General features: G+C 36.8%; 1 protein-coding gene across 2 annotated transcripts; it reads left to right on the forward strand.

Annotated features, from left to right (window-relative positions):
* Positions 1–319: 319 nt before the first annotated feature.
* Positions 320–13,467, forward strand: LOC117327421 (WW domain-containing oxidoreductase-like). 2 transcript variants are annotated; one of them, XM_033884383.1, is made up of 8 exons: positions 320–450; positions 5,181–5,266; positions 9,708–9,918; positions 10,186–10,220; positions 10,475–10,675; positions 11,211–11,358; positions 11,826–11,952; positions 12,540–12,762. In XM_033884383.1, exons 1-8 carry the CDS (start codon positions 375–377, stop codon positions 12,628–12,630), a joined length of 975 nt encoding a protein of 324 aa, XP_033740274.1. In that variant the 5' UTR covers positions 320–374; the 3' UTR covers positions 12,631–12,762. The 2 variants fall into 2 exon arrangements, with proteins under 2 accessions (XP_033740274.1, XP_033740272.1); XM_033884381.1 differs by lacking the exon at positions 320–450 and adding an exon at positions 4,855–5,011 and having other exon boundaries at positions 12,540–13,467.
* Positions 13,468–15,139: the final 1,672 nt, after the last annotated feature.

Here is a 15,139-nt window from a genome sequence, read left to right on the forward strand (position 1 = left end):
CCACTATAAAAAAAAATTTAATCGTACGTACGATTTACTAATTCGTACGTACGATTTACTAATCCGTACGTACGGATTACTAATTCGTACGTACGATTTACTAATCCGTACGTGTAAATCGTACGTACGAATTAGTAAATCGTACGTACGATTTAATTTTCTTTTATATTGGCCCTAATACGCTGCCGTAGATATGTAAGATAAACCGATTGAGTGGTAAATGAAGTGTAATTACGCGTCCAGCTACAATCGTTCGAGTTTTTCACCTCTTCTTGTATGCCCACGTGATCTTATTGTATACACAGCACTGACAGACAACCAACTGATTAATTAAGCAGTGTATTCTGGCAAGATAGAAGAACACAATCTACGGAATGGGATCCACTCCATCCTTCCCTCGGGTATCCATTCCCAGAGATAACATCTCCGTGGTTACAGGAGGGAATGCAGGTATTTCTTGATAATGACATTGCAAAATGTATTAATGCGATGAAAATCAGGTACATTTTTTATTGAGGTTACGTCTTTTTCCTTGTGTAGTTTTAGATATGGTTTAGCATTGTTTAACATTCTATGAACATCTAAGGTCACTTAAGGACGGCCTCCCTCGTGTGCGTGAGATGTATGCGATTGAGGCTGTTGTATGCTTATGGTCGTCTTCTTGTGATAGAACTGATGCTGACTTTAAAGTGCTACCTCACAGCACCCAGAAGGACACCCCATCTGGTCATTTTATACTTTAAACGGTCAAATCAGTCGTCCCACTCAAAGACAGCTAAGCGATAAGCAGGAGTAGCGACCACTATTTCTAAAGACTCTGGTATGCTTCGACTAGCGGACAGAACCTAAAGCACAGGGGGCATACGCTCTATACAGAAGGTCAAAGGTGAGACATTATCATTTGGTTTTGGTTTGGTTTTATTTGTTTAACGTCCTATTAACAGCTAAGATCATTTTAGGACGGCCTCCCGTGCGTGCGATATGCATGGGTGTCGTGAGTGCGTATGTGTGTTTTGGGAGGCTGCGGTATGTTTGTGTTATGTCTCATTGTGATAGGCCGGAACTTTTAACAAGGGAAACATTAGGAAGAATGTGGTTAAGAAGGAAAACCCATTGCTGCACATCTTTTTTCAACCGAATTTGTCTAAACAAGGAAAAATGTATTAGATATCTATATAACTATATAAGCTTTGTGAATGCATTCCATTCCTCATTGCACTAGTTTTTTGTTATAGCATAGTGAAGATGAAATTTAAAAATATATACATATTTATATTAAAAAAACCGGTGATAGGTTGGAGGCGGAATGAAGCGATGAGCAGTGAAAATGTAAGATTTTGTAGTGAAAATATATAGAGGATATTGAATGGTTTCCCGTTTAATATAACATATATTTCACGAGTATGACAGAATATCGATATTTTCACGAGTGCGAAGCTGTTTTAAGAAAATAACTACAGACAACGCATGCATGTCGCATGCAGGGGAGGCCCTCCTTAAATGACCTTGGCTGTTGATAGAACGTAAAACAAATAAAACCAAACAAAACCAACCTCATAGGGGCCGATAGCCACATTGTAAAAGCTAACCTGAAATAATATCAACGTTGCCGTCGTCAAATTACTACAGTGAAACGGATGCCAAGGCTCTATGTATTTTACCTTTTGCGTCGGATAGGAGTAGAGGCCCGCTGATTTGAGGGATGACACCATTGCGCTAAAATCAGTATATATTTTTTTGGAGCTGGGCGACTGCATTACTCGTTATCAATATAATTTTAAAAGTGATCGAGTGGGGTGTCCTGCATGGCGTGTTTGATAAGAATTGTACCTGCTGCCCTCATTGCATGATCGTAAGAGGCGACTAAATTTAGGATCTTATCTTTTCTCTTCTTTCTGAAAAACTTTCTTCTTCCTAATGTCTCCTTTGACAATGCCTTACTTTAGTTAAGCGTTCGTCCCTGTGAGGAAAGCTTCGGGTTCTGTCCCATTGCCGAGACATACCAGAGTATTTAAAAATGGTAGTTGCTGCTCCTACTTAGCGTTCAATATGTTAGGAGTGGGACGACTGGCTTTCCCGTTGTCAGTATAATGTGACCGGTGAGGGTGTCTTCGGTGGTATGCTTCAGTGAGGTAGCACTATAAATCGGCAAAAGTTCCGGCCTATCACAAGGAGACTGAACACGAACATACCACAGCCTCCCAAAACACACATACGCACTCACCACACGCATGCATGTCGCACGCACGGGAGGCCGTCCTTAAATGACCTTAGCTGTTAATAGGACGTTAAACAAAATAAAACAAATCAAACCAAACCAGTTTTCAAGAAAAACAAGGATTTATTATGAAACCATTAGCATTTTAGGTCATTTGACCTACAGTCATGGCCCTGCAGGTAGGGCGTAAGAATTGTACCTGCTGCCCTCATTGCATGATCGTAAGAGGCGACTAAATTTGGGATCTTATCTTTCCTCTTCTTTCTTAACAACTTTCTTCTTCCTAATGTCTCCCTTGACAATGCCTCACTTTTGGTTTTCAGTTGAGCGTTCGCCTCTGTGAGGAAGGCTTTAGATTCTGTCCCCTGGCCGAGACATACCTCAGGGGCGTAGCGTCCACAAGAAAAAAACGCCTGGGCTTGCACATAAAAATTCCTACCGTGTGGGTTGGGCCAATATTTCAAGTAACTATCAAATTAAATATGAGTAATTATCATAACATCCAATTCTTGTATCAAATAACCAAATTAGTAACTAGTCTACCATGTACAATGTACCTTAATTGATGAAAGCCTAGTAATCCTGGAATATCAAAAACATCATCTATGACTAGCCAATCAATTCTATGTTTCCGATTTTATAAAGTTGACAAGTGTATTTATTCAGAATGAAGACAAAATGTATACTGTGTGTATTGTTCAGGTTTTCGCCACAGCGACACAAAATTAAAAACTTTTACTCTTAAGTCGCTGTCTACCAATTGGGCAAACCTCGGACAGCTTGTTAAAGCCACATACTCCCAAAAAACCTAAAATTCTAGTTGCACACTTGTATTAATGGCAATCCAAGATGCTCATTCACTCTCTCCGAGCCTCAACACCACGGTTACACGCAAATTACATTGACATCGAATTGTCAAAAAAAGAATTGATTGTCTAAAGTCTAGATCAGTCTTCTTAAGAATAAAAAGTTATAAAATAACTGTCTCTGAAAACAATTGCATATCTTTACAAAATCTATAAAGGACTCGCACAACTAAATCAGCTGGTGTTTCACCTGAACCAAGCCCCCGAGAAAAATGTGTTTCTCAGGTTTGTAGCTGCTTTCCTGAGTAAATAACATATGAAAATTTAATGGGTATTTTCTATGTACGAGAATAAAGAGTAGGGTCTTGACTCCTACTGAAAATAGAATGACGTAGAATTTGAGGTGTAAAAAGGCCGGAATACCCCAGGTGGGGGGATCCCCAGTGCACTGTAAATCAATCTGATTAAAATCAGCTGTTACATGGCTACGTTTACTATGCACTACGCCTGAACAGTCGGGCGTAGTGCATAGTAAACGTAGCCATGTAACAGCTGATTTTAATCAGATTGACTGTAAATGTCAGGGTTACTGTCTTTCGAGTACCCGTGTGCTCTTATATGCCATTAAACATATACAATTGCAACATTTATCCGATAGAAAAAACTTCCAACTTTAATTTGATATAAATTTCACATCATTTGAACTTCAAAAGAGCGAATGAAGGGATGGGGTCACTAGTAATAACATATAGTAAATTATTTAGTTCCGCTCCCAAACCTCTCGCCTGGGCTTACACATTCTCATTGGTCTAGCTACGCCCCTGAGAGTCATTAAAATGGTAGTTGCTACTCCTGCTTAGCGCTCAACATTTTAGGAGTGGGACGACTGGTTGGCCCGTTGTCAGTATAATGTGACCGGGTGGGGTGTCCTGTTGGGTGTCTCCGGCAGTATGCTTCAGTGAGTTAGCACTATAAATCGGCAAAAGTTCCGGCCTATCAGAAGGAGACTTAATACGAACATACCGCAGCCTCCAAAACACGCATACGCACTCACCACACGCATGCGTGTCGCACGCACGGGAGGTCGTCCTTAAATGACCTTAGCTGTTAATAGGACGTTAAGCAAAATAAACCAAACCAAACCAAACTCCTACAATCACAAGTATTTGATTAACATGGGAGGGGTGGGGGTCGAATATCCAGAATTCATTCACTTTAAAGTGTGCTCATCTATCAATATGTATATCTATAGCTAATATACGGAACGTGATTTTTATGTTTGTGATGTTCCTACAGTTACGCTCTTCATAAGCAGTTTAGTGTTTAATTTTAGCAGTTACCAACATCATTTTTCAAATTGCCTTATCAGATACCCACATCTTAGACTCACAGTTACCGTCATCATGCCAAAACTAACGATGTTAATATCAGCTTAATTACACCAAGTATCGCTAACTCATCGCTTCATATTATATTTATATTGAACCAACTGTCAACTCAGAATGCCATATAAAATTGAAAAACATTGACAATTCACATCAGGTAATACTCAACGTTTCCGACCTGATGCAGGTAGCTCCCCTATGAATTTTTGTAAGGTACGGACTATCTTTGTCAATTCCACAAACATTTAGTAAGAATTTCTTTGAAAGCAAGGACCATTTTATCTCGTCAAACGATATCACTACGAAATTTATGTTTTGTGACATTATCTTTGTCGTGAACCGCTGATAGTGTATCGCAACGACTGACTGGTTCAAACCTATGGAGAGATTATTGATCAATCGACACTGTTTACTCTAACATACCTAAGCTTCCAGTTGCAAGCGTTCCAGTTTTTAGCTTTAGACGGAATCCTTAAATGACACAGACTTAAACTATAGGGAAGAGAGCGTTGTCGTTGTCTACAGTATGGGATCCACCCCGTCCTTTCCCAGGGTTTCTATTCCCAAAGAAAACATTTCATTGGTTACCGGAGGAAATGCAGGTAATCAGGATTTTTCTAATTCCATTATTACATGAAATATCATTGACTTACATTGCTATTGAAAGCAGACAGCGTTGGTTACAATATTTTTCTAATCCCAAAAAATATTGCTAAAAGGATGTGACGGAGTATCATAAATATAATAAATTGTTTTATTCATTTTTTTCAGGTGTAGGCTACCATACTGCTAAGTGGCTAGCCATGATGGGTGGCACCGTTATCATTGCATGTAGATCGGAGGAGAGGGCTAAGCAGGTGAATATTGCATACCTATTGTACATATTTTCAACGAAGTTGCTTTACTCGTACAATTGTTTGTTTAAGTAATCGAACCTGAATTTGTTCATTTTAACATCATCTTTACTATTAAACATATTTATTCACAAATAATACCGATACAATTTACATTGCCGTTATTTACATATCTGATGTTACTGCCTAGGATATCTAGCTCACACCTGGTAATGAAGCGTATCGTACTAGGATCTTAGGATGGAATGTATCTATGTTGATTTTCCTTGTACCGATCTTTAAAGCTTACATATTCAGTCAGGTAATAGATTGCCACTTTGTCCTGTGAAATAGATTAAATGCTAGATTTGTTAGTTTCTTTCCCGACAAATCCGCATATTTCATGGTGAATATATGCATTCTCAAATGATGACAATTTATACAGTAGACGTCCTTATATGACCAAAGCTGTTGATAGGGTGTTAAACGATATCATACTAAATCAAGTTACGAAAGCGAAGCAATTTGACAAATGATTTGTATAGGATCCTAAACATATCATAGTCTACGTTTAAGGCGGATTTCCGTTGTTTGCACCGCAGATTTGAGTTACACAGTAATCTATTAGATTGATAAATGAAAGAAGCTTACATGTATATTTGTACAGACAAAACATTCCACACGGATCATGGCACCCATACTTGGATGATCTCTCTACTTTCCCCTTTCTTTTCCTTTAATAATCTGAAAAAAACTAGTGGATCCTCCATGTGAGGTTTGCGAAACATCCTTCCAGTTCTTTCAAGGAATAACGATAACAAACTTCAATTTTCAAAATCAAAGACGGCCGCCTATCCGCGATTTTGTTTTCAGATGAAAAATCAAATTTAAATTGGCACAATTAGGTACTAGGGGGAGCCTACACATGAAGTTTAATTAATATCCCTAATGCAATTTTCAAGAAATAATTATATGTAATGCAATTCTGAAAATAAAAAATGACCGACTGTCGGCCATTCAATGTATTTGTACAGACAAAACATTCTAGGGACCAAGGGGAACCTATACATGAAGTTTAAGGAATATCCCTCCAGCAGTTTTCAAGAAAAAGCGATAACAAACTTTCATTTCCAAAATCCAAGATGGACGCATGTCGGCCATTTTGTTTTTATATTCAAAATATAAATTGAATTGGCACAACTAGGTTCGTTTATTTTGTTAAACGTCCTATCAACAGCCAGAATTATCTCGGCACGTGCCAGATTTCTGCAGGCGGAGAAAAGCCGGAGTGCCTGGAAAAAACCCCACTGCATCTGCACCACGTGGGTTTCAAACTCGAATTCCAGAGGTGGAGGGCTAGTGTCAGGGCACCTTAACAACTCGGCCACCACGGCCGCTGAACAACTAGAAGCCAAGGGGATCAAACATAAATACCCCTCTAATACTTGGTACAAGGATTGTGTGCGGACGGATCACGCTCGCAGGACGTTTTAATAGCCCACCATCTGATGATGGACGGAAACTCAAAACTAGAATATTCCGTCGAGCCTCTGTTTACTTTATTTATATCACGTGACGCCACAGACAGCCGTGATGTCAGATCGATCGATGTAGGTGTATCGTTTTTGTTATGATGATAAGTTCAAATTATAGCTAGTTTTTCATCAAGTACTTCCGTTATGGTAACATTCAAAGCTAGTAAAAACATTAAAATTTTATTCACAAAAAAGAACTAATTCGCATAAATCTGAGCCCAACAGGGCACAAAAACGTATGACATGAATGAAAGAGAAGGAAATGGCTTCATATTAAGTACCAAGATATGGCAACTACACAAGAGGAGTAAAATCATTTATTGTATTTCGATTAGGTAGTATTTAGTTGTATTGTCCGTTTTGTAGCACAGTTCACTTCGAGCCTAACTTCATTACTAACCCGTCGGACAGTCAGTATCCCGCAGAAGCAATTCCTCGTTCGACATGACCGACGCGGCTTTCTTCGGCCCCCATGTTCCATCTGGTTGCTAATGTTTGCACGATTTAATATGACTTTGCTATCTTGTTATGTCCTCATTTTCTTGCTGATTCTGTTTTCAGTGACGCATTATCGTATCGCTACCACGGGTAGCCGCGTCTGTCGTTTTCTTTTTGTCACTTTCATAACTTGTTTGCGCATTTTCGTATTGACAGTCGTTGGCGGCGATTTTAGTACTACAAGTCGATGTTACATTTTCAAAAACCTTTTAGTATTTAATAGCTTTGGGTTATCTTTGGACACCTGCGTTAGGTATTACGTTGAAGCATATATATATATAACTTTTACCTCTATTTTTAAAGCTTAAACTCACTTCAACGACGGAATGCACCATGAAATATCAATCTTGTTTTATATTTGAAAATAAAATGATCATATCTGTACACTTCACAATTATAAACAAGAATTTGATAACAAAAGTATGCATATATAAAAAATGTCTGGCAGCCACTGATTGGCCAGTATGTTATGAAGTAACAAAATATATATGTAGCCTGATTGGTAACTATCCTTAAGAAATGTTGACATAAATTTTGTAAGTCCGATTGAATTTCCCCCCAAAAGTTCAGGTAAGAATAATTAACAGGTAAACATTTCAGATTTCTGAGAATTTTTACTGCGAAATTCACCCATTTTCAAAATGGCTACACTGGAAAAAATTTGAGCTGAAGGACCCAACTTTTTTTTTTTTTTTTTTTTTTTATTACGTGCTATATGAGACCCTAAACTTTTGTTATAAGCCATATTGTTTATTTATTTATTTATTTTATTTTGTTTAACGTCCTCTTAACAGCTAAGGTCAAAGCTATATTGAATTCAAGAATGTTAATGATATACTCCAAAACGTTAACACTAAAGTCTATGGAAAAACAATTGGTTGGTTGGTCCCTATAAGAGACGGCTTTTATAACAACCTGTCTTAAACGTCTATTTGAAACTGTTGACATATACAAATTTTGAATTAATTTAAAAGTTATCTATCTGTATATACGTAAGTGTAACAAGACAATTCTTAGTTTGTTTGATATTGTTCCTTTTAGTACCTATTCCCAAACCTACCTACTTACCAATTATTGGTCCAAATTACATTTTTAGTGTAAATTGTGTTATAATGTTATTTAATTGGCCCTTTTGACCCCCACCCATCAGCCCCTGGGAGTCAGTCAGGGCCAACATGTGCATATCATCGAGCTGCCATCCCATGCTAATCATGGTAACCAAGTTAGGAAGAATTCCAATACAAATCCAAAAAAATAATAGTCAAAATTGTGATTACCTTACATAAACTATAGTTTAAACTGATCGCGAGTATACCAATCTATATCTACATTTTCGTTTTTTTTATTTCGTGCTATTTTATGGCCCTTATGAAGTTTATAGTGTTGGTGGGCCTTTAAGCACTTTAACTAAGTAACTAACCCCCGCCCCAGGGGCAAACGTGTGACCCCGGGGTCATGATATTCACAATTTTGGTAAAGCACCTTAAGACACTTCCGTCTATGAAGAGTGTTTGATTCCAACATATCCGAGGGTAGAGAAGGAGATTTTTGATTTCAATCAATATGACAGTTTTTAGCCTCGCCCATCAGTCCATGGGGGTTGTCAGGGTCAACATCTGCATACCAAAAAACTGTTATCTCAAGCTAGTAATGTTAACCATGTTAGAATGAATTCCAATAGAAATCCAACAAATAATAGCCAAAAATGTTATTTCCCTATATAAACTAGTTTACCCCCTCCCCAGGGGCAGACGAGCGTCCCGAGGATCACGAAATTCCCAATTTGGTAAAGCTCCTTAAGAACATTCCATCTTTGAAGAGTGTTTGACTCCACCACATTTTAGAGTAGAGAAGATTTTTGAAGTTTTAGTCAATTTGACGACGGAAGACGCACGACGACGGACAAAAGGCGATTAGAATAGGTCACTGGATACTTCCTCTCAGGTGACCTAAAAAAGACGGTAGACATATATCGAAATAGGTCAGAGAAAGATGATAAAAGGGTCTGATATCGTGAATAGCAAATCACTTGTTGAGGATTCTAATTCCATTATAAACATACTTAGGGCTATTCAAGTTGCCCTTCGTCCGTGTTATCGCGGTTATTCGAGATGAACTGGAAGGATACATTTATGAAACATGTTATATAAAGTTCCGCTAGTCTCTAGTTATGACAATTCATTCAATAAATAAAAATGCCCGAAATGCAATCATCTTCAATTCAAGCTTTTAAAAATGTGGTTTTTTTTTAATTGCAAGAATACTAACACATGAAACTTAATATCAACATTCTCTTTGATTATTTTATTTCTGGATCATAACAGAGAGATGAGAACAAAAAATCAGTCTTTTCAGATCGATTAAAAATCATTCGATCGTGAGCGCCAAGATCAAGTCGAAATTAAAACTGTTCCTATCCGTTTTTGTTATAGGCTATACAACAAATGAACAAAGAATTTGCGGAAGAAAAACAAAAGAAGACGACCGGGGTAGTTGACTTCGATCAACTGAATGTTGAGTTCATGTCTTTAGACTGTAATTCATTAAAATCAGTAATGAATTTCGTTCAGGCGTACAAATCGTCGGGACGGAAGCTCCACAGGTTGATTTGCAATGCTGGTATTGGACTACAAGACAAATTATGTAAGCCTCATTTACTCCTAGAATGGTAATATAAACACGTGTTTATCTCATTAATCAACAGGAAAACAACCTTAAACGCAAGGTTAAAATTATAAAAGGACAGAATAGACGGGTAATTCGTTCTTGGATATATAGATGGGAGAAGGGGGATGCTTTTTCAAAAATACGGACATATGCAAAGTTTAAATCATTTCGTGATCAAACGACTTGCCCTTAATTATATAGTTATGCTTATCTGTAATGCACTATTACATTATTATATTTCAGCATACACGGAAGATGGGCACGAACAAATTTTTCAGGTAAGATCAATAACATACTTTAATTATATATATTGTTGTGTTTATAGCGGCAGTAAGCGATAGAATTACTTTTATTTCATATTCAAACAAAGTTATTTCGCTACTTGCATTATAAACAACAAACGAATTAACTGACAGTTACAATGGATTTCAGACAAACTTCAATTGTTAAGTAAATGGTATATGACTATTTTGTAAGTTAGTCATCAAATAAACCCGAAATACAAAAACAGTTCATACATTTTTACATTCAGGTGAATTACCTGAGTCAATTCCTGCTGGTATCCCATCTACTTCCGGTGATGAAAACATCCGGTCCCGATTGCAGAATTGTCTTGGTATCTAGCATGGCCCATGAATATACTCACTTCGATCCTGGGGATATTGAAGGGAAAAAGTATTCTGAGCCAAAGTATGATACATCGGAATTGTACGGCAGATCCAAACTTTATCAAGTAAGTTTCAACGTGTTTTTAGTTTTAAGAGGTTTAACAGTCTTGGTCATTTGAGGGCTGATGTCAAGGAGACACCTATAGAAGAAAAAAGAGAGACCGAAACAAAGGTTCTTCAGGGGGCTACTTTTTCTCCTTCTACGATCAATATACAGTGGAATACAGCAGGCCTCTAAGGGTTCTCCAATGTCCCCTGGCCAGAAGACGTATTCCTTTCCCCGACTTATCATGATGTGAGGTTTAGAAGAGAGCTGCAGTAAATGATCCATTATATCGCATTTTAAATTGCATCAATGTTTTGTTAATATACATTGATGCAATAATAATTGAGCGACTTGAGACTTTATGATCTCTACATTTGGGTGTTTATTATTTTATTTTACGAATTTAAATAATCAGCACATGTCCTTTGAGACTTCCAGTTATGTTTTAATCATTATTACTGAACTCTCGCTTTAAAATTGAAACGGTGAATTTACATTTAACCAATTGTTATATACATCTGTAAATATCGACTAAATCAGCAATTTTCATTCAGGTGATGCAGATGTTTCGAATGAACGAGATCCTGAAGGATACTAATGTAACTGTACTGTCCCTACATCCAGGTTTGGTGAAGACACCGCTTCTTACTACATTCCGAAATGGAATATTTAAAGTCGTTTTAGCGGTTGCCGATTTAATTGGTAAGAAAATGCTCAATAATATGTTAAATATTTTACTAATTTTATGCTGCTTGCATTAGGGATATAAATAAATACTCAAAACTATGTCTTTTTAACAATAGTTTTATCAGATAATTTCAGAATTTGACTTAACTTGTATACGTGGTCTGTTGGCACACTTGTTACACATTTGCCATTTCCCTAGGTGGCAGGGGTTCGATTCCCGCTTCGGCGTGAAAAAGTATGGGGTCACATTCGCAAAAATGTGGATTTCCCTCTGATTCTCCGGCTTCGACACTTGCGCTCTTACATTCGGGTCAATAAGCATATAATATAAAAGTATACAACGTGTTTTGCACTTTTGAAATGACATTTAATTCTTTTAAACAATTTTTATTAGGTCGAGGTTTCATCAAAATCAGTTTATAATAGAAGATATTTGTAACAATATTATATGCAATATATATAGAATTAACTTTATGTAAAAGGTACCTCCAAGACTCCATTTCAAGGTGCCTGGACATCACTCAATGCGGGCGTTAATCCAGAACTAGCGGGTGTCCGGGACGTGTACTTCTCCGACTCGAAACCAAAAACACCTAAGTCGGATTCAAGGTAAGATTTGATTTTTATCTATTCCAGTTGTAACTTTACGTTAGGCCACTTCATTTTTTGTGCCCATCAAAAGAATATCACTTAGCAAGCTCCAGCTCATCAAAGGTCATCTCGAGTTCTGAAGATTTCTGTAAATTAACAATCGTAAAACCAAAATGCATGCATTATCATAATTAATCGGTAATGTCTTAAGATTTCTTTTTGAGGGAAGTCATAACCGAAATGTCCTGAAAGAAATGCAAATAAACAGACGCACCGTTTCAATCTTCAGTATTAGTGTTTCCTGCAGTTTGCGGATGTAATGATTAGAAGTTTACCTAGATGAATTATAGTATTCACTTATATTACAATTTTGAAATCTAACATGTAGACGTTAACAGCTGTGCAGAAAATGCTAAAAATTGTCTACAGTGTGTTTTAAAGTAGGAAATGTTATTGTCCAGGTTCGTGCTTATTATTGTTAACCTAAAACTATTATATATCAATCTCATATACGTTTGATTTTACCCTCATCAGTACGAAAACGGCAATTAGGTCGTCATGGTAAAATCCTTTCTTTCTTATACTGTACGACCTTGTGTTCACAGGAACAAATCATACCAGGCAGCTCTTTGGGACTACACTATTGAATGTCTAAAAGAATACCTCCCAGCCGATATCCTCCGTGAACTACAATGAGATCAACATTAATACCAAAGACGAGGTCATTATCACAACATGTATTGGATCTGAGTTTTACACTAATTTGAAAGATAACCTCCGTGAACTACAATGAGATCAACATTAATACCAAAGACGAGGTCATTATCACAACATGTATTGGATCTGAGTTTTACACTAATTTGAAAGATATCCTCCGTGAACTACAATGAGATCAACATTAATACCAAAGACGAGGTCATTATGACAACATGTATTGGATCTGAGTTTTACACTGATTTGAAAGATATCCTCCGTGAACTACAATGAGATCAACATTAATACCAAAGACGAGGTCATTAGCACATGTATTGGATCTAAGTGTTTAATACTAATTTATAAGTTTCTCCCGCCTCACTATCAATAATAATCATGTATATTCGATGAAATATGAATATAATGAAAATATCTTTCAGAAAGGATATAATCATATAGTTGTAATATAACAGTCATGTTTTATTTATTTGTTAATATCTTTTGATGACAAATTTTCCTGGACTTTCGTGATGTGTATACTTATATTTACCGTGTTGTAATGATGTTTATGATTGTCAGTTTATACTTGAAGTAATCATTGATGTATTTCGCATTGAAAGATTTCTTATAAGTGGAACATTAGAATCCAAGATAGAAGAAGTACTTTCGACGGTAAATCAATAATCAAATGATACCAACTAGCTTTCTCTAGGACATGAACACAAACCTGTATACTACCACAAAGGAATAAATAACACGTGTTTAAATATTTATAGACTCATTGGCAGAAAAAAATATACTGACACTAAAATATATGTGTTATTAAAACTGTTGTGTTTATTCTTCTGCATTCTGTTTTGTCTGAACAACCGCTCTAAAAAGTAAGAGGTATGTCAATTCATATTGTTCATGTTTTATGGCATAAGACAGGGGGTGACACCAACAAAATCAAGCATGCCAAAAATTCCAATATGGTCGCCATGACGTCCTACAGTAGAAGTGTTAAAATAACCATAATTCGAAATCCGTGGAGTTGACGGGGTTCATGCAATAATATTATTTGTGAAGTGTCTTTGGATCTAACTTTCCCCATGTCCTGTAAATACAAAATGTTTAATTAAAATGCTCGCTTAGGGTCAAAATTCGTCTGTTTTCAGAAAATCTTCATTTTTAAACATTAAAAAAAAAAAAATTTCTCAGATCGATGCAGTATATTATTTCAATAATTTCGATGTCTTTAGTTTTTTTGGTAACATTTGCCGTTAACGTTGAACACCATTTTAAACATTTCCTTTAATCGACCATTCGCATTCTAAACTTCTAAATTTTAACAATGGTATTCAGCATATATCATAAATACACATATGGATGCAGTATGTCTTTTAGAAAATGACTCTTGAGATGGCCTGGGTCAAGTTTTGTTATTCTAAGGAAGATGCGATATTCAATATAGCCGTCATGACGTCATGCCTTACATTTAAATTGGCCATTACTCAAAAAGGTTGTATCATACAGAGGTCCTGTAATTATATATTTTTCGATTCAGTCCGAAAGCCATATTGAAAAACATATCTAAGAGTAGGTTTAAATGTTTCCCCAAATACATTGATTTTCTGGACTTTTTTTTTTTGAAGCCCATATCTCAAAACCGAATCAATGACCTTTTGGAAGTCTATAAATGATGGTAGTTGCTTCTCCTGCTAAGCGCTCAGCAGATTAGGAGTGAGACGACTGGTTCGCCCGTTATCAGTATAATGTTACCGGGTGGGGTGTCCTGCTGGGTGTCTTCTGCATTTGCGTCAGTGAGGTATCGCTATAATTCGGCAAAATCACAAGGAGACATAACATAAAATTCCGTAGCCTCCCAAAACACTCATACGCACTCACCACACGCACGCACATCGCACGCATGGGAAGCCGTCCTTAAATGACCATAGCTGTTGATAGGACGTTAACCAAATAAACCAAACCAAACCAACTAACGCATGACGTATAGAAATATTATCAGTAGAAGAATGATCTAGAATCCAGCCTATACGTAGGTTGTAAGTTTTAACACTTCAACAAGACATGAAAGAAGGCTTATTGCTCTATAATTATCTAAGTTATTAGGATCACCTTTACGTTTATATGTTGCTTTACTATCCCCTACTCTCAAACAACAGGTATGTAGCCTGTAATAAATATGGCATTAAATAAAATACAATATCATGCTAACTACTATACAACTTCATAGCCGACACCCCCAGTAAACTACAACAGAACTTCACAGCCGACCACCTTAGTAAGCTTAAAAAACAAGGTCTGCCAGACAACATCATAAGAGAACAATAGTGCGTCACAGTTGACATCGTTAGTAGACTACATGTCCATTAAAACTTGAGAGTGGGCATCCTTAGTGCAATAGTTTTGCACATGCGACATCCTTCGAGTCCTATGATGATACCACTTTAAATGAGCAGTGCAGTTGATGGGCAAATAGATTTAAAACGTTATTCGACTAAAGGAAGAT

This window comes from Pecten maximus, chromosome 5 (genome assembly GCF_902652985.1).
Source record: "Pecten maximus chromosome 5, xPecMax1.1, whole genome shotgun sequence".
In the NCBI taxonomy this organism is placed as follows: Eukaryota; Metazoa; Mollusca; class Bivalvia; order Pectinida; family Pectinidae; genus Pecten; species Pecten maximus.

Excerpts from the sequence above, each read along its gene's own strand:
- LOC117327421 (XM_033884383.1), top strand. The coding sequence starts at position 375 with ATGGGATCCACTCCATCCTTCCCTCGGGTATCCATTCCCAGAGATAAC. Across the intron at positions 451-5,180 it reads GGTTACAGGAGGGAATGCAG|GTGTAGGCTACCATACTGCT; the intron begins GTATTTCTTGAT and ends CATTTTTTTCAG. Across the intron at positions 9,919-10,185 it reads TGGACTACAAGACAAATTAT|CATACACGGAAGATGGGCAC; the intron begins GTAAGCCTCATT and ends ATTATATTTCAG.